Below are 20,752 nucleotides of genomic sequence, written 5' to 3'. Positions count from 1 at the left end.
ATTACGGCGTAGTATGGCAGACAGGAAATTTTTTTGAGAGGGACTGTGTATTACAAAAGTGGCATTTTTTAACTGATCATATCTTCAAATGCCATGGTGGGTATAACTACTGGGGCTCTGGCCTCCGAAAGTAGGAACGCTTTGGATTCGGAACCATACTATACTGGATTGACATGCTGGTTTGACACGTCAAGAGGAATCTTTGGGGCAGGAGGGACTGTAACTGCATTATCCACAGACTTGTGGTGGCCTGGGGGTTGTCATGCTCCAGGAAGGGGACTATCACTAGGTGGATTTTGCCTGGACGTTACTGGCCTTCAGCTAAGTGCCAACAGTCGTGGCTAGGTTCCTGAAGCACTCTCAAAGGCTGGTTAGCTGGCCAACTGTCCATGCGATCTGAGGGACAGAAAGGACCTCACAATTTCAACAAGACTGTAGGGACCTTACTGGGTGCGGCGGAAATTGATAGAATTGATCGTCAGTTGGGACAAGGTCCGCCCTGACATACACCGTCATCACACTGTGCTTATAGAGATCAGCAATTTTACCCTCCCATACCTGCCAACAGCAGGAAAGGAAGCGATGTAGTCCCTGTTAGACCCGTCTCTGTTTAATTCAATCTTACAAGTTGAGGTCCACCCACCTTCATGTTCTCCTCTACAGTTTCTGCTCTCAAGGTCCACCCAGCCTAATGTTCTAGTTTCAAGGTCTGCCACCCTCATGTTCTCCTCTCAAGGTCCAACCACCCTGATGTTCTCCTTTCAAGGTCTGCCACCCTCATGTTCTCCTCTCATGGTCCATCCACACTGATGTTCCCCTTTTAAAGTCTACCCACCCTCTTGTTATCCCCTCCAGGTCTGCCCACACTCATGTTCTCCCTTCAATGTCCACCCACCCTCATGTTTTCCCCTCCAGGTCACCCATCCTCATTCTCTCCTCTCCTGGTCCACCCATCTTCACGTTCTCCTCTTGAGGTCCAGCCACCCTCATGTTCTGCTTTTACGGTCCACTCACCCTCATGTCCTCTTAAGGTCCACCCACCCTCACGTTGTCCTCTTAAGGTCCACCCACCCTCACGTTCTCCTCTTAAGGTCTGCCCACCCTCATGTTCTCCTTTCAAGGACCACTCCCCCTTGTGTTCTCCTCTAAAGTTTCTGCTTTCAAGGCGCACCCAACCTTATGTTATCCTCTCAAGGTCCATACACCCTCAAGTTTTCCTTTTCACATCCACCCACTCTCAAGACCTCACCTCTATATCACCAACCATCAAGTTGTGCCTTCTGGGTCTGTGTACCCTCAAGTTTCCCTCTCCAGATCCTACTGCCATTGTGTTCTTTCCTCCTGCTCTGACTGTATTCAAGTTCCCCCCTCCAGAACTGCATCTAATGCTGTGGTCTGTTTTTTTTTCATCCTCAGTTGCTGGCTGAAGACTGGCCCTTTGGAGTGCAGGTGTGCAAGCTGGTTCCATTCATACAGAAAACATCTGTGGGCATCACGGTACTCAGCCTGTGCGCGCTCAGCATAGACAGGTAGGAACAAAGTCAATGTGCCCTTTCCCAGTCTTAGCACCAACTAATATCTATCAGCATGTGGTGCCAGGGACTGTCATGGCTAAATACTGCCCTATTGACCGTCCCAAACAATAGGGAGGTAAATGCCAAACCATCTATGAGGCCATCTTTCAGCATTTACAGGTAACTAGCAAGCTTCTGTGGTAACTAAACACACAAAGAGGTAGGTACCAGCCTTTGGTACCAGCAGTAAAAGAACTTTGTGACTTCCTTTAGGGCTGGTAATTGGGCGAGGGGTTGCAAATGGATAAGTGCATGGAGGGGCAGGTATATTGCCGCTTTCGTGCACTGAAGCCCCTGTTACAAGCTGGGTTGTTAGATGGCACTACTGCTAACAAGATGACAGTGTACATCTCCAGGATTTGGACTCTTACTAGTAAAACCGGTTGCCCGTTGTTGGCATCCAAATTCATTACAAAAACCACTGAACTCTTCTATGCTCACAAACATCACGTAATATTCACTATCATCCTAGTAACTGACCCTAATGTACAATGTCTAGTACAATTGTTCCTATATTGTAATAATGAACACTTTTGGCCACACACAGGTGGCAGTACAGAAAATCCTTTCATTATAAAAAAATATATACAGACATCATCTGATCCAAGCAACCTCAACCCAAATGACCATACTGATACAGCCTGCACTTTGAAGAAGGGAGAGAGATCCTCTTGCAGGTGGGTTTAGTGAGTGACTGCAGCAGGATGTTTGGGGGTCCATGGGACCCCTTTTCTCACCTCCAGAGAGCTGCCTTTAAGTGTGGCCTGAAAATGGGCCACCTTTTTGTGGCGCACTTTCAGTGTGCTGCCTAAGGGTATGTTTGCCTCTGCACCCGCGTCCATGATACGGCTCAGGCACAGAGGCAAAGTGATTCCCACATTTGAATAAGGGGAACACTGTCTCGTGATAGTGATGACGCTACACATGTGCCATTGCTATCAGTATTACAGAAGAAGATGCACAAGCTCCTTGGCACAGTGTATTATACGGCCCCTGGATTACTTTTATCAGCTTTTGTACATCGGCATGCATTTAATTTGCACGTAGGATTGGGAGGTATAATTTTAATCCCTTGTTTGATATATGTGTAAATGTTTATATTTTTAAATATATAGACACACACACACACACATATATATACATATGTCACTGAAAAAAACTAAGGTTACTGGAACGTTCTAGTTAGGTTCAGGTTTTGCCCACCCAAAACTATAGACATTCAAAAGTTATAGTTATAATTATAGCTATACTTATGTTAGGAAATTAAAACTTGTGGCCTAAAGTTACTTCTTAACGGCATGAGTTATAGTTTTTTCAGATAGGTATAACTTTAACTATAACTACAAATGCTTAATTTCTATGGTTTTGTGTGGGTAAAACGTGAACCTAACTATAACATCCCGGTAACCTTTGGTTTTTTTCAGTGAATTAGTATTTTTTTTAACATAAGACCAATATAGAATTGGATCTGTGGGTCCCCGCAGAGGATCCACGTCCCAAAATATGCAAAGTTTTAATTCATTAATAACTCCAAAACTACTGAACATATTTACATCAAATTAGAAAAAGGCTCTTTCTGGACCAAGAGCCTTCCTGCCCAATTTGGTGTAAATCCATTCTGTGGCTCAGCCTGTAGCCATGTCTAAAAATGGCAAAATCCCCATAGACATTGCAGGGGGAAAAATCCTTTTGGTCCCCCCACTTTTTCTCCACTCCGCTTAACAAATAACCTGAATCCTTCCATGCAAAACTAGGCAAAGCAGGCCATCTTTTTTGAAAAATTCAGGTAAGATTCATCAAACAGTATCAAGATTATTAGCAAAACAAAAAACGTTTTATCTATGAGAAAAGTTGCTCCAAACTATAACTACCTACTGGCTATTGCCATATAATGAATTCTAAAATAACAAGTTTTAATACTAAAATTCAATTGTATTTATGTTTACTTTTGTAATTAAATCAATATAAATTACATTTATTCTAGTAATTTTATTTAATATGATTTAATTTTATATTACCCATACTAAATCCTGCAAAACCCTTTCTATCCACCTAAAGACTACCTATCTCAACCATAAAACCCCTTAATACCAATAAACAGTAATCATCGCAAAATTGTATAAACTTATGATCTCCCCAACAACTATAAATGACATACCCCTAAAGCTCTGTACTACCCCAAAACACTACCCATCCCTGAACCCTACCAACTTCTAATCACACGTACAAATGCCCCCACCATGAACCCTAAAATCCCCTTACCCCCCTAAAAAAAAAAATAGCAGTTTTTAAAACCATATACCTACATATCCGTACAATGGTTACAAGGAAGTTATAGTTAGAAAATAACATTTAAAAATCGTTTGAAAGTCACTGAAAAAACAAAGGTGGGCAGTGGATTGTGGACAATAAGTTATAGTTACACATGTAGCATAACTGCTAAATTTCTATAGTTTTGTGTGCATAAAATCCGAACCTAACTATAATGTCCCTGCAACCGTTGTTTTTTTCAGTGAATTTCTAAGGTTGTTTTTATACTATTTTCTAACTAGAACATCCCTGTAACCCTTGTTTATTTCAGTGAATTTATATGGTTTTTAATGCTATTTCCTAACTATAATGTCTTGTAACCTTTGTTTTTTCAGTGAATTTCTATGTTTTTTAATTCTATTTCCTAACTATTATGTACCTGTAACCTTTGGTTTTCTCAGGGAATTTCTATGGGTTTTTAATGCTATTTCCAAACTATAATGCCCCCGAACCTTTGTTTTTTTAAATATAAATTAAACTGCAGTTTCACCCATAAGTTCAATTTAGTAATATATATTTTTACAACTTTATAAACAAATTTTATTCACACATTTATTCCTATTATACATTTTAAAAGTAAAAATTAGCAAATCAAGGTAAGGTAACTTATGTATTCTTTCTATAAATGCAATCCACCAAAACTGTTTATTTCTTTAATTCATTTTATGGCGCCATGGATCTGCTACGAATTTGAGAAGGGAGCCCATGACAGTGCTCTATGGATACTAGTTCCTGTGATGAATTTGTGGCAGATCTGCAGATTCCATAAAACAAAAAAAAATTCGAAATATATACAGGCCCCACAAATCTTAATATTGATATCAAAGGAAGCATATCCATTCATTAATATTTGGACGCCTATCTGTGTTTCACAAAATGCTTATTTAATTTACAAGTTTGGTCAATCTGTGATCCACCGCAATGCAGCCACGGTCCGTGCAGGTAACTTCGGTGGGGCGGGTAAGGGGGAATTTGGAGGGACGATGCAGGGGGAAAATTAAAGAAAATTAAAGAAAGAATTAATTTTCCTTCGGCATTGTCATTCAAAATCCCCCTTACCCGGCCCCACCGCCCCACTGCTGTTACCTGCACGGACTGCAGCTGCCACGATGCCACCGCGGACCTGCTGTGGTTCCGAATTCTCAATAGATACATTACGTCTCCATCCATTCACATTGCAAATCACACCTTAAATCAGATGTTTGGCTTTCACAACTCTCTTGAAGAAAGACTGAAAACCACAGCTCCATAATTTTTTGGGATTTCCTCAAAATCAAAATGTAATCTACTGCAGATAGAAGACAATGAGAAGAGCAAGATGAAGAAGAAAAAGGCCTCTGACATTAGAAAACACTTCTCCATCCCATCAGGAGAAAAGAAAGTTGTTGCAAAAACTGTGCAGTGCAATATATGCAGATAAAACTAACAATAGGTACGGGGAAGAAGTATTCGCATGGCATATCCTCCATGTGGAAAAATCAGAAAATCATTCATATGAGGAAGTATGACAGGATGATGCAACAGAAGGTAGGTGGTGCACTATCAACATCAACCGCAGGACCATCTCTGGCACTCTTACCACCCGACCAGATGATTACCATACCCTCTGTCTCACAAAAACTACCAGACATGGTCACTCAATGTGGCATATGCCATATGCCAGCAGGACTGAACATGTCATCTGAGATCATAGATGTGGTCAACAAGCAAAATTGTACCAAAAAAATGACCTCTCTTTCACCTTCCATTCCTCTTAAAGACTGAAGCCTGTTGCTTCTTCCAAGTTGCTTTCCCTAACTTTTTATACTGCCCTAGTTATTTTTGTTCCATATGAAAAAACCAAAACCGTTTTTTTTAGAAAAACCATCCTCAAAAAACTGTTCTTTTTAGAAATAATTATCTGCTAAAAGAAGGACCTAAATACATATTTTATTTTTCGGAAAATTGTGTGTTTTAGTGTTTGTGAGTTTTTATATGTATACATGCATCATACCCCAATACGTAGCACATCTGACTACTTTAATATTCACCAAGGGGAATAAGCCTGTGAAGTATTAATGAAAACAAAAGCAAATCTTTTGCAATGTCATCCACAATATTAATATGCAGTGGCTGCATGGGTGTCTCACTGGGTGTGTGAGGGGCTGTATTGGTGCATCAGTGATTGTGCAAGTGGTTCTCTGGGCATGCGAGTATCTGGGTCTATGAGTGGGTGTGTAAGTTGCATTGTGGGTGTGTAAATGAGTGTGTGAGTGTATGTATGTTTGAGTCTTTGTGAGTAGGTGTGTGCATGTGTAAATGGGTATATGAGTGATTGTATTGGAGTTTGAGTGGCTTGCAGGGTGTGTGTCAGTAGCTGTGTGGGTGACTGTATGGGTGAGTTAGTGAGGATGTAAATGCCTGTATGGGTGTGTAAGTGGGTGTGAGTGAGTGGGTGTGAGAGTAGCTGTAAGGTGTATGAGTGGCTGTGTGGATGTGTCAGTAGCTTTGCGAATAAGTGTACAAGCATGTAAGTGGAGATGTCAATGTTTGTGTAAGTGAGTGGCTTTGTGGGTCTGTGAATGGGTGTGAGAGTGGTTGTATGGGTGTGTGGGTGGTTGTCTGAGTAGCTATGTGGCTGTGTGAATTGGTGTGTGTTTGCCTGTGTGGGCATGTGTCATACAGCTGTTTCCACATGTACTTTTGAACCCATACACCCAGTGAATCAACCACTCACACATCTATGCACAGTCAGACACCCCTCACCCACCCACACACTCACTCACTCTCCAATACAAATACTCAGGCAACCAATCAATAACCCATAGAGACACTTATGTGGCTACTGAGCAACCCATGCAGCAGGCTACAGAACAACAGAGAGACTGATACAGACATTCACACAGTTTAGTAACTAACCCATGCATTCAGTAAGACACATGTAATCACTCATTTATACAGTCAGTCACGTACCTACTAAATCTTTTATACAGATACTTATTCACCCACTCATTCTTCAATACAGCTTGGCATATATATAAGACAAATGTAAACTTTACAGAAACACACAGTCATTGAATGATGTAATATGTGACGTCATCAGCAGTGCATTGCAGGTGCGCGAGTTATAGTTAGCTGAACTAACTATAACATGGGAATTTCTATGGTTATGTACGAGTGAAATGTCCAACTAACTATAACATGTCTGAAACCTATGGTTTTTTCGAAGGGGACCTTCCAGTATAAAACAGTACGGAAGAAAGGGAAAAATAAAACAATTTCTCCATGAAAGCGCCTATCTAAAATGGGCTCTGCTCTTTGCTGCAAAACCCAGTCCACCTTTTTTAAGTAAATAAGGTTTAGCGTCAGAAACCTTGGGTGGTTGCATGGAAACACCCATGCACCACCATTGGTACGTCCACTTGGCACCAAGTAATGCAAACCAGAGCTATAAACTGCTAGGCACTACTTTCAAGTGATTTTCCAGCACTAAAGTTTAGCGCCCACACGGCCAAGAAGCAACATCAGTTAAGGCAAGTAGAATCTGAACGATGTTGATTGTCGTCAAGTTCTTAGTCTAAGAGTTTGTCACCATTATTTTGTTTCGGAGTGTTATCAGCTGCAGATCTATTTCAGGGTATTATTCACCGCATAATACAACCAGTCACAAAAGCTTTCAATGACAGTGATGACATGCTAGTCTTTGAGGCCATACAAAAGGCACACGATAAAACTCTCATACAAATGCGTTGTATACTTGCAGATGCAGGTCTCACTTTAAATGTGGCAAAATGTGAGATTCATCAAACTAAATCCAAGTTCTTTGGTCATATCTTTTCTGATGAGGGAATGACTCCGGATCCAAATAAAATTCCGGCCTTGTCCTCCACTTCTCTCCCACAGGATGTAACTTTGCTGAGATCCTTTCTGGGTATGGCCAGTTACTGTTCAAGGTCTATGTGTGAATTTGCCCCTTTAAGGGCCCCATTGACAGACTTAGAACACCAAAATGAACCATTTCAATGGTCGAGTGAATGTGGACAAAGCTTCAAGGAAATCAAGCATGGAACTGAGAATGCAAATGAAATGGCTTACATTGATCAGCAATAGCAGACGGAGGTTGTTGTAGTGGCAAGCCCCACAGGGAAGTCCATTATGCAAGATTCTTCACATTTCAAGCTCTTGCCTCGACCCTCGCCAACTCCAGATGTCAGGAGTGAGAGTTGTTCACCTGAGAGTCCAGAGAGTCCCATGACTAACGATGTCTATGTCACCAACGCCAGTCATGGACACTTCTCCGGTATCTCCGCAGCCTCATATGATTAGATCTGGGGGATTGATTTGAGCACCAAAATGACTTATTAAAGCGATGTAATGTATATATGTATTATTGGTACTTTTTATTTAACAAAGGGGAAGATGTTGTGTCTTGTGTGTTAGAGATGATGAGACACATTTAGTTCCTGACGGACTCTGTAGAACAGTGACGTAAATGAGTGGGTAATAGAATTCATGATGTAGAATGTTCGGGCAACGGTTACACGCTGAGGAATAAAGCCGTGTAATTCCAAACTGTGTGCGAGGCATGATCATTTGCATGTACCTGGGCTTGGGTAGGGCTCTACACTCCTGTTAATCTTGTGTTCAACCCTCTCTGTCTCTCCCGCAGGTATAGGGCGGTGGCTTCCTGGAACCGGATCCAGGGCATCGGCATCCCCCTCTGGAAGGCTGTGGAGGTCACCCTCATTTGGGCAGTGGCCATCGTGCTGGCCGCCCCGGAGGCTGTCGGCTTCGAGATGGTGGAGCTCAACTACCGGGAGCAGAGGCTGTGGGTGTGCATGCTGTCCGCGGAGCAGAAGTCTGACTTCATGTTGGTATGTGAGAGGACACAGGCCTCCAATAGCTTGCTGGGGCCTGTTAACAGAACTCCAAAGACTGACTGGTGAATGTTCACAGCCTGCGCCTCCCAGAACTGGCCGGGGCACGTTAACAGACCTTCAACTCTGTGGACTGGCCAGTGCATGTTTACAAGCCTGAACCTCAATGCACTCACCAGTTCATGTCCACCAGCCTCCACCTCCCAGTACTGATCAGGGCAGGTTAGTAGATCTTCACCTCTGTCGACTGGCCATTGTATGATTTCACCCTCCCACTCATTGCACGGACACAAGTCCACAACCTCCCCTCCAAGCACTGTCTGGCACAAGTTCACAGTCTGCACCACCAAACACTGGCTGGCACAAGTTCACAGCCTACCACTTGAAGCACTGACTGGTCCATGTTCATAGCCTGCCCCTCAAAGCATTGATTGGTGCAAGATCACAACCTGTCCCTCCAAGACTGGCCTCTGCATATTCCCAGCATGACCCTCCGAGCAATGATTGGTGCCTGTTCAAAGACTGCGCCTCAAAGCAACTTACGAAGAAGATGCTCATAATGCACCCATAAGGAAAAGGGATGGAACCAGTGCTGTCTTAAGGCATGGACACACTGAGCAGTTGCCCGGGGGCCCCATTCAGACCAGAATTTAACACACATTTTCCATTAAACATTATTGTTTCTGCGAGTGGTTGTGTAGGCAGTGCACTGCTTAGCCCGGGGCCTATAATGCTGTTAAGATGGCCCTGGATGTAACGGGGGGATGTAACTGTGTGACGTTTCTTGAGAAGGTCACTGTGTAACCAGCTTCTACAAGTTACCAGTAGTGTCCTTGGGATGGTCATGGTGTGTTTATAGCATCAGTTTTGGCTCACATTTGACATCGGATTGTCAGTAGATTTTGCAGCACCAGCTGTAGGTCATTTGCTAGTCAAGATGGTCACTGCATGCTTAGATGCGGGTCACAGTCTACATGGTATAGTCACTCCATGTTTACAGCACCATCTCTAGGTCAGATTCTAGAGTGGGTGCTCAAAGTATGTTTACAGCACCAGCCCTGGGTCGCATTTCACATGGGATGGTCACTGTGTTCATAGCATCGGCTAGGGGTCACCTTCTGCATGGGATGGTCACTCTTTGTACAGCACCAGCTCTGGGTCACAATCTGCATGGGATGGTCACTGTCTGTACAGCACCGGCACTGGTTAACATTCAGCAGAGAGGGCTTGCACTTTCTGCCTGTGGTCACTTTCCTTCTCTCTCCAGTTTTACAGGGATGCCAAGGACTGGTGGCTCTTTGGTTTCTACTTCTGCCTACCCCTGGCATGCACTGGAGTCTTCTACACACTCATGTCCTGCGAGATGCTCAGCAGGACCAAAGGCATGCGCATCGCCCTCAATGACCACATGAAGCAGGTGAGTGAGGGGCAGGAGACAAGGATAGCCATCTGTAACAAGCATTGGAAATGCAATAGGTCTCGCACCATTAGAGTTAGTGCTTTTAGAATTGTTTATGGGTTTTTTTGTAAATGTTTAGCATTTTTGTTTCCTGTAGCCAATGCTAAAGAATTACAAGTAAAAAAAGCCATAAACATTTCTAAAAGCTCTAACTGAAATGGTCTGAGACCTATTGCACTGTGTGAGGGTGAGGGGTTGAGGGTGAGTGAGGGTGAGGGTGGGTGAGGGTGAGTGAGGGTGAGGGGTTGAGGGTGAGTGAGGGTGAGTGAGGGTGAGGGGTTGAGGGTGAGTGAGAGTGAGGGTGAGTGAGGGTGAGTGAGGGTGAGGGGTTGAGGTTGAGGGTGAGGTGTTGAGGGTGGGTGAGGTGTTGAGGGTGAGTGAGGGTGAGGGCGAGTGAGGTGTTGAGGGTGAGTGAGGGGGAGGGGTTGAGGGTGAGGGTAGGTGAGGGGTTGAGGGTGAGTGAGGGTGAGGGTGAGTGAGGGTGAGGGTGAGTGAGGGTGATGCTGAGGGGTTGAGGGTGAGTGAGGGTGAGTGAGAGTGAGGGTGAGTGAGAGTGAGGGTGAGTGAGGGTGAGTGAGGGGTTGAGGGTGAAGGGTTGAGGGTAAGTGAGGGTGAGTGAGGGTGAGGGGTTGAGGGTGAGTGAGGGTGAGGGGTTGAGGGTGAGTGAGGGTGAGGCGTTGAGGGTGGGTGAGGGTGAGTGAGGGTGAGGGGTTGAGGGTGAGTGAGGGTGAGTGTGGGTGAGTGAGGGTGAGGGTGAGGGGTTGAGGGTGAGGGTGAGGGTGAGTGAGGGTGAGGGTGAGTGTGGGTGAGGGTGAGTGAGGGTGAGGGGTTGAGGGTGAGTGAGGGTGAGTGAGGGTGAGGGTGAGTGAGGGTGAGGGGTTGAGGGTGAGTGAGGGTGAGGGTGAGTGAGGGTGTGTGAGGATGAGGGGGTGAGGGTGTGTGAGGATGAGGGGGTGAGGGCGCGTTTGGCAGTGTATGTTTTAACGCTCGGAATATCATAATGAACCCAGACATGACAGTCTCCAGCCAACAGCTGTAAATAGTTAGTCAAGTAAGCTAATGTTTGAGAGAGGCAGGCCCAAACCAAACGGCAAGCTAGGTTCTGGGACGCACAGCAGCAGGACATTCTTTGTTGGTGAGAGGCCAAATCTTACCACAGAAAATATGGATTTGTAGAAACCTTTGTATTTGTTGATGCATTACCACAAGCGTTTACGCTTTTGGCAGCGTTCCTTTTCTTGCGCCCATGATAGTAGCGTTGTTTGCTTGTTCATTGCGAGTTTAAAATCATTTCTGGGTAAGTATGCTTACCAAAGATGGTGCGAGTTCAGCGCTTTTAAGGCCTCACTTCTTGCGCGGGCTCAACGGTTCGTTTGACTGTTATCATGAATCTCTTTCCAATTTAGTGCTTTTGGAATAGTAATGAATAAAAAGCTGTTGTATAGCTGGCCACACACCAGCAGCAGGACACAAAAAGATCTCACGGTCTTGAAAAAACTTAAACCTAACACAGCCATTAGGTGGAATCAAGGGTCTTGTTACAATAAAGCCTCACTGCTACAAGAGTAATACCAACATAGGTGCAGAAACAGAAAGAAAGGTTCAAGAGAACAAGATACCCTTAATGCAAGCATAAAGCATGTCCGCTGTGGTAAACACCACCACAAACCAGCACGGCCAAAGACAATGAATGGCTTTGATGTATTTTTACATGCAAGTGGAAAAACAAATCCAAAGTGCCATCTGGCTGAAATCCTTGTTTGGGTTCAAGTACATGTGGGCAGGAGACCTCTCATTCCCAGTTGCTGCTGCTGCCGCCTGGTAAGACTGTCAATAAATGACAGAAAAAAGCGAACAACGCACCTTATGAAGTGAATGGGTTCAGGGCATGGGTCCTTCCTGCATCTCCCTGGCTCCACCCACTGAAAGGTTTGCTAAGTCAGCTGATTGAAAGCTTAGGGTTCGGCATTGGGGGTTGTGACTAGAATATTAATTAATATTCTAAGAGAAGCATGGATAATTATCTCTTCCCCGTGTCTAAGGATTTAAGAACCGCACCCACGTTTCAACCAAAATAGTAGGGGGTTTGTTTCAGAGTTAAACCACTGAGCACTAGACATGTAACCTTGACAAAACCGATCCTAGTCTGCAAGAAAAGCCGCAGGAACCCAACAGGAGGTAAATAATATACATTGCAGACTACGACACAAGAGAATGTCTCTTCTCTGATAATGAACGCCAATAACCATGCCTAGAAGACCATGCAAGATAGTTACAAAGCGCAACATAAAATGGCCGAGCAACGCGAAAAATTAATTTCACTGAAGACAGTATCGAAATGTGCCTTTTCTGCCGGTGGAAGCGCTGCGAAGGACAGAGACACGCATATTTCTCATGCGAGGCACAACATTAGCGTTAAAAGTTGCCTTTTGCCTTACTCTTCCTGTAGTTGGCTGTCATTTTAATTCACTTCCTGCGCTGGAAGGGAGAGCCGGCTCTTTGAACTTATCTTCAATACTTTCAAAGGAATGGGAAGAAAAAACCGCGAGACAGAAAGGGTGAGAGGGAGTGAGGAAAAAAAAAATATATACCTCTGACACCCACGGACAAACCGCTACTTTGAACGCTCAGGAAGAAGCTTCTTGCTGCAAACACAACAAGACGGAGGGAAGAGAGGGGAGGGGGGAGGAGAAATGCGACACGGCGGGAAGGGGAGGGGGCGGAGCGGGTACAATAAACAAGACGGAGGGGAGGGGGGAGGAGAAATGCGACAGGGGAAATGCGAGACGGCGGAAAGGGGAGGGGGCGGAGCGGGTAAACAAAGACGGACACGGACGTGCACGCGCTTTTAAGCTCAATGCGCATGCGCATTGAGCTTAAAAGTCACGGGCACTGCAAGGAATCGCCACGATTCCTTGCAGTGCGGATAAAGAGTGGATAAGTGCCAATACTCTCGCTTGCTCGATGCGCATGCGCATCGACAGGCGAGACCTAAAAACCCACACAGAATAGAGCAACAAAAATAAGGAACCACATCAGTAACAGGTAACTAAGATGCTGAAAAGACCATAGGTCATATAGCTTAAAGTTTCCACTAACACAGAAAAGGCTGTCGCTTGTACAGAATGCCATAGAGTAAATGATATTTGCACCAGAAAAAAAATACACAGTTAACTAAGTTTGTACTGTTCTTGTTTTTGCATAAGATGTTTATAAAATACATTCCTTCCACTTTCACTTTTCAATTATGAAATACGGATCCAAGTTTGAGGTAAAAGCAGTTTGCTCCATTTATTTTACATATCAAACAAAGTGCAAAATCAGTTTGCAGTCATTTATTGCTTGTTAAAAAATTGTATTCATAGATCAGGGTTCCTTTCGGAAGACTCTATCACTAACTTGAAATATGTCCCACATGGCTACCAATTCAACTCTTTTAATCCTGTCATAGGAACTTGAGTAGAATTTGTTTGTTCGTTGCTTGGTCCAGAAACAGCCTCAAAGTGTAAATTAATCTGCCCTGTTCTTTTGCACTAGTGCAAATCCAATGTATGCCCGCTGTATGTAGTCCCACCCCAAAAGATCGTGGTTGTCCCTGAAAGAAGATCCTAAAGAATACTGGGGCTGGTCCGGCTGTCTCTTGCAGTCTCTCCATCAGCATCACTACATTATTCAGTCGTCAAAATCATGAAGAAAAATAATTTTGATGGCGCATGATCACTTGACGAACACAATACCAATGCGAGAGGCATACTAGTTCCAGTCTACTGTTGCATGGGTGCAAAAACCTATTACAAAAACCCTAAATTGAGATATTTGGGAATATACTGATTAGGAGCTGAAGTCCTGGGATAGGTAAGAGGTGGTTGCTTAAGTAGCAAACTTCACTTTCAGATTTAGTGCTGCTTCTGTTGTGGTGTTAGTCTGCTTTAAGTTCCCACCACATCAAGCAGAAACCAAAGTCTCCAGTCGCAATCACTGTAAGAAAGGGAACATTCTGCTAGCTCGAGCCTCAACCAATTCTCATCTCTTCTGAGTGCTGAGTATCACCCTTTAGGATTGAACATGCTCATCAACCTTGTTTTTCAGCGCAGAGAAGTGGCGAAGACCGTCTTCTGCCTGGTGGTGATCTTTGCCCTCTGCTGGCTGCCTCTTCATCTGAGCCGAATCCTGAAGAGAACAATCTACGATGAGACAGACCCTAACCGCTGTGAACTGCTCAGGTAAGGAAAACCAGCCTGAATAGCAAGATCTCTCTCAGGAGAATCAAGAGGATGGATCTTGCAAAAACAATTTTTGGCATACAGGCTAACTGATCAGCAGGATGCATTTTAAAGAAAAGGGACCATGCACAAGAAAGAGGAAGCCATTGGCATCCAACACCAATTTAAGGGACCTAGGGGAAGGTAACCCAAAGAAGCTTTCAAATATGAACCATTAGCCAGCATCAGCATGAGCAAATATTTTTTCAATATAGGAGGCTTAAATGGGGGCTCTAAGTGCAGCTTATCAAAAGAAACACTTTGATTGATCATATGTTGCCCATAGCGGAACCCCTCCTTATCATTTCCTTCATTACGCGAGTGTCTATCTCTGGTCATTTACAGATCTTATAAACAATCCAAGTATCCATCCCTGGGGCTTTTCTGTACAATATTCATTTACTTTGCATTGAAAATATTACAATGTACATGTAAATAAGCATTTTAAACGAGATTCCTAAATTGTTCAGTGTTCATATATCCATACATGCCTATATATACTTTCATATACACATAGGTGGTGATGGCAGACAAGACAATAGGTCCATCCTGTCTTCTGTTGTCACTATGTCGAGCTTAGAAAAAGGGTTTCAGCAAAGCATAAAGTTTGATATAGGAGGTGATCAGAAAATGTATAATATAAAATAGGTAAGCAAGGACTTGCTAATAACTTGAGTTTCTCCTACGTTCACAGTTTCCTCCTGGTCATGGACTACATCGGCATCAATATGGCATCTCTGAACTCCTGCATCAACCCTGTGGCCTTGTACTTCGTCAGTAGAAAGTTCAAAAACTGCTTTCAGGTATGGACTGGTCAGGGGCTGTGAGGGACCCAGGAGGGATACATCTGGGACAGCACAAGGTCAGAGATCTGATACCACCAGAGATGGGTTGTCTGATGTCAATACCAGTTCAAAGACTGCGACATATGAGGCTTTGGCCCAACAGAACATTATCATCTGGTCATTCAGCTTAGTGTTGTTTCATGCTGTTTCCAGTACTTAAATGAAGGTGGGAGGGTAGTCCAATAGAATTATACAATTTGGTGGCTGCAACATTGTCTACATAATTGTGGACTTCCCTGAAAATGCAGTTTCTAGCGCAAAAGTATCTCTAGGCATCTTGAATGACATGGAGTCAGAAACACCCAGAGCCTTATGCCCCTTTCATCATAATATTCTGGGACTGTAGGAGAGTATGGGTTGTGACAGAACCTTGCAAGCAGTGTTCGACAAATAAGAACAGTCATCTAGTCCGGATATAATTGGCGCTTGGGAAGGTTTGTCTACAGCAATGATCTCCGAAGGCATTAGGTGAGAGTCATTTATAATCACTGTGAACGTCTTGAGGGACAACACAACAAGACAAACACTAGGGAACCTGTTACAAATATGCAAGTACAGTATTGAGGAAAATAGGTTACTTATCGGAAATGGGATGTAATGGTCTTAACCATGCATTATCAAGCCATTAATATTTACATTGGTCCCTTGGATATCCAGTGGTCAATTTTCTGGATATTTAAACAAAGGAGGGACTGGCGTAGGACAATATTTTACGGGGTCCAGTGTACTGGTCCATAAACTAGTAGCACAAAGAGGGTACAAAGTTCCCCGGGAAGAGTGACGGAAGAGAGGTGTGTGTGTGCTAGTAGGAGGGGGGAATCCCCTTGTTGGAACTAAAACCCTCACACACCCAGCAAGCTAGGTGTCATGCTTCATCATATGGGTTCTGCTCCTCGTCAGACTGGCGCTGCAATGTCTGACGGGCTCCCGAAACCGGGGCTCTTTATCGGAGATCTTTTGTTCCGGCCATATGGTGCATGCGTGTGAGAGGGCGGGGAAGTGTGGTCGTGACGTGAAAGTGAAGCTAAAAAAGGTGGGTCAGTCCACAACCGAATTTATTCTCGTGGTAGACTCCCTTGGTTAAAAAGGGGTGAGAGGGGAGGTATACAACCTTCTATGGTCGGTAATACCGGAGTGCAGGCCGATTGGTCCTGCTGCAGTATTGTGACCTGTAGAAATGAAATGAAAACAGTTCACGAAATAGCAGCATCAGTGCAGTATTCCAATGTGAAGGATTTGCTCAAGTCCAGTACAAGCACACACACACACAAACCGTAGTGAAGGGTTAAAAACCGAGCATATAGCATAACAAGTTGATAGTTGCATCAAGTGACCAACTGGTTTATGCAACAACATGCAGCGGTAAAAACGATGAAGGCAAAAGTGCTACAGGTAAGGAAAGGACCTGGTTAAGGATGCTTACCCCAGAAGATTCCCTGAGTTACCTCGCAGTCTGCTCCCGTGGGACCGGCTGATAAGGTATGGTACCTAATGGGGGGAATCAGTGAATGGTCATCTGTGGAAACATTATCAAAGTAGGGCAGTGGTGGGAAAAGTGCGTGAGGGCTCCCCACCAACAAGGGCAAACACTTGGAAGTTGACAGTCTACCTCGAATTCCGAGTCACGAAGTATCTCGGTATAGGCATTGCTCCGTGGTTCAGTAAGGGCTGGCCGCTGGTGGGGTGCCTAGGGCGTAAGCGCGATGGACCAGGCGCTCGCAGCGCCAACGCTGTGTTCCAGCCGACAGGACAGCAGAGAACCGCAGACCGGCGGAGCGAAGCAGCCTGGCACCGCGCAGCCACCCCGGCAGCCAAACAGTCCCGCAGACGGTACCGCGGCACAGCAACAAACGATTACCCAGAGACCCGAACTCTAAGAAAACAGAGAGTTCTGGCCGTCAAACTCACCGGTGTCGGGGTGGCGAACGAAGGTCAAAGTGGAGTATAAGCCTCACCTTCGGCGGCGTCCGGTCCTAACTGAAGCACCTACCCCACGAACAGCGTCTGATCAAGACGCAGAGCAGCTGGGACCGGACCCCTCGCGAGCACCATTGTTTATGTACCCAGCCTCAATGCGTCTAGTCAACACCGCCGCAGGTACGTCTCCGTTCCTTTTTTGCAGATAAACCTGACCAAGGCAAAATCGATACGGGGCTACGTAAACCTTCCACCTTTACCCCGTCTGACTCAATGGTTCCCCCTGAGATACTAGCTTTCGAAAGGGCGGTGCTTAGGAGTCTGGACAACAAACCAACTACCGCCTCCTACAAAAATCTGAGTACAGCTGAGAAACAAGCTGTCTTAGCACTGGGTAATGACACCAGTATAGTAATCAAACAGGCAGACAAGGGTGGGGCTACTGTTATCCAAAACAGTACTGATTATGATATTGAATGCAAACGCCAACTCTCTAACACCACCCATTACAGACCACTCACTACAGACCCCACAAAGCGACTCAGTAATAGCTTACTGCGCGGTGCCAGGCTGCTTCGCTCCGCCGGTCTGCGGTTCTCTGCTGTCCTGTCGGCTGGAACGCAGCGTTGGCGCTGCGAGCGCCTGGTCCATCGCGCTTACGCCCTAGGCACCCCACCAGCGGCCAGCCATTACTGAACCACGGAGCAATGGCTATACCGAGATACTTCGTGACTCGGAATACGAGGTAGACTGTCAACTTCCAAGTGTTTGCCCTTGTTGGTGGGGAGCCCTCACGCACTTTTCCCACCACTGCCCTACTTTGATAATGTTTCCACAGATGACCATTCACTGATTCCCCCCATTAGGTACCATACCTTATCAGCCGGTCCCACGGGAGCAGACTGCGAGGTACCTCAGGGAATCTTCTGGGGTAAGCATCCATAACCAGGTCCTTTCCTTACCTGTAGCACTTTTGCCTTCATCGTTTTTACCGCTGCATGTTGTTGCATAAACCAGTTGGTCACTTGATGCAACTATCAACTTGTTATGCTATATGCTCGGTTTTTAACCCTTCACTACAGTTTGTGTGTGTGTGTGCTTGTACTGAACTTGAGCAAATCCTTCACATTGGAATACTGCACTGACGCTGCTATTTCGTGAACTGTTTTCATTTCATTTCTACAGGTCACAATACTGCAGCAGGACCAATCGGCCTGCACTCCGGTATTACCGACCATAGAAGGTTGTATACCTCATTGCAAGTTTTATCTATCACTATTATAACTTTTTCACTGTGTGGTACTATCTATTGAGGTCCTGAAGAATTGCCATCAGGCAAGAAACATGTCGACCAAACTTGAGGGTAGTAGCTAATTTGCTTGGATAGTTCCAGGGCATTTACCTCCCCTCTCACCCCTTTTTACCAAGGGAGTCTACCACGAGAATAAATTAGGTTGTGGACTGACCCACCTTTTTTAGCTTCACTTTCACGTCACGACCACACTTCCCCGCCCCCTCACACGCATGCACCATATGGCCGGAACAAAAGATCTCCGATAAAGAGCCCCAGTTTCGGGAGCCCGTCAGACATTGCAGCACCAGTCTGACGAGGAGCCGAACCCATATGATGAAGCATGACACCTAGCTTGCTGGGTGTGTGAGGGTTTTAGTTCCAACAAGGGGATTCCCCCCTCCTACTAGCACACACACACCTCTTTTCCGTCACTCTTCCCGGGGAACTTTGCACCCAATTTTCTGGATATGCCTGCTGTACCCCGACCCCTGGTTTAGGTGATAACTTAACCTCTTCCTCTCTCTGCTTCACTTTCAGTCCTGCCTGTGCTGCTGGTGCCAGGCCCCAGCACTTAGCATCACACCCATGGATGAGAAGGGCTCGGGGGGGAAGTGGAAAGCCAACGGCCACGACATTGGCTTGGACCGCAGCAGCTCCAGACTGACCAACAAATACAGCTGTTCCTGAAGAGCAACCTGTGCACTGGGGAAACTACAAGGAGGAAGACGAGGGGACAGTCAAGATGGATGAACTCACAGAGAGACATCTACAACCTTCTGCCAGCTGTTGCCATTCCTCTCCTGAAGGTCTTCGCCATCACAAACAAAGCACCCTTCTGCCAGCTGTTGCCATTCCTCCCCTGAAGGTCTTCGCCATCACAAACAAAGCACCCTTCTGCCAGCTGTTGCCATTCCTCTCCTCAAGGTCTTCACCATCACAAACACAGCACCCTTCTGCCAGCTGTTGCCATTCCTCTCCTCTAGGTCTTCACGATCGACACAGAGAGAGCACCCTCCTATTGTCAGCTATTGTTACTAACTCAAGGTCATACCCATTATCAATAAAAACAGTTCACATGGCAGATGTTGCTTTTCCTCTCAAAGTCCTCCCCATCATCAATACAGAGGCCACCTTCTACCAGCTGTTGCTTTTCCTCTTGTGAAGCTCCTCCCCAGGGTCGATATTGAGGCAGCTGACACATACTTACCTCTCCAAATTGCCTGCCGTCATTCAACCATTCCTGCTCTGACTTCAAACTCCCCCAATGCTGGTATTAATAAGCAGAGGACACGTTTGAACAGTGGTCAACCGGACATATTGTTGGTCATCCACACCAGCCATTCAATGAAACTTTTCTGGAGAATTCAATAATGAAACACAAGATCACCAATCATTTTTTTGTATACATGTTATATGCTCGTCAGAAGATAGCCAATGGAAAGCGTTTGTTCATTTGGAACACAGCTTCCAGCTTGGGAAATGTCGGACTCGATCCAATGACAAGAGAAGTGACACCTGAGGGACTCTTCCACAAATCCGATACAAATGCTACAAGCATGCTGAAGTACTTGTTTCTTTGTTATTCAAAGTTAGTAATTGTAAGTATTGTATATAACCTGTGTTTAGCATACCTTGATCTGAGTCCAGACCCACTGTACCAAAGACGTACTTAAATCGCACACAGTCGAAAACTGCCAAGAACTCAATTTTTTTTTTTTAAAGGAACAAACAGTTTCATTTACTTCTTGACTGGACCAACTTCTGTTGGTTACAGAAAAAAAATCATTAGTTCCCCCTACAGGGTGAAATTAATTGTAAATAGAAGTCATGTGACCCCCATCTGGGGGACAAAGTTGCAAAAAAAAACTTGTAAAGGTGAAAGTTTATTTGTTTAGTGGACTCCCACTTTTAAAAAGCTATAAAATAAACAATGTTTTGAGTACTTTGTGAGAAGTTCAATTTTTTTTACTATATTCAGATGTTTGGTAAACTTGATATGCACCAAAAATAAACAAGAACTTTGAAAATTCTTTAGGATGTTCATATTCCTTTTTCAGTTTAACAAAAATGTAGTTCAAAATTGCCTTTGTTAAATGTACTTTTTTTAGACAGAATACCATTACACTTACATTTCATAACACATCAATAGGTTTACCTGTCTTCATCATGGCAACCACTGAGTTTCAGTGTTATGTGGCGGTTCAGGTACGGCAGGCTGACGGCTTACCAGGACAC

General features: G+C 44.8%; 1 protein-coding gene across 4 annotated transcripts in view; it reads left to right on the top strand.

Moving 5' to 3' along the window:
• The window catches only part of LOC147689449 (endothelin receptor type B-like), a 45,862-nt gene extending 25,315 nt beyond the window's left edge, over nt 1-20,547 (top strand). For 3 of the 4 annotated variants that reach the window (XM_086942222.1, XM_086942221.1, XM_086942223.1), the window contains exons 3-8: nt 1,417-1,529; nt 8,533-8,737; nt 10,008-10,157; nt 14,289-14,422; nt 15,156-15,264; nt 19,055-20,547. In XM_086942222.1, the coding sequence (XP_086798348.1) occupies nt 1,417-1,529; nt 8,533-8,737; nt 10,008-10,157; nt 14,289-14,422; nt 15,156-15,264; nt 19,055-19,204 (861 nt within the window). In that variant the 3' untranslated portion in view covers nt 19,205-20,547. The remainder of the gene's footprint in view (nt 1-1,416; nt 1,530-8,532; nt 8,738-10,007; nt 10,158-14,288; nt 14,423-15,155; nt 15,265-19,054) is intronic. The other variant, XR_015300729.1, reaches the window with a different exon arrangement.
• Nucleotides 20,548-20,752: the final 205 nt, after the last annotated feature.

This window comes from Lissotriton vulgaris, chromosome 10 (genome assembly GCF_964263255.1).
Source record: "Lissotriton vulgaris chromosome 10, aLisVul1.2, whole genome shotgun sequence".
Taxonomy (NCBI): Eukaryota; Metazoa; Chordata; class Amphibia; order Caudata; family Salamandridae; genus Lissotriton; species Lissotriton vulgaris.
The sequence above is the reverse complement of the archived record's forward strand: the minus strand, read 5'-3'. Positions and strand labels throughout refer to the sequence as shown.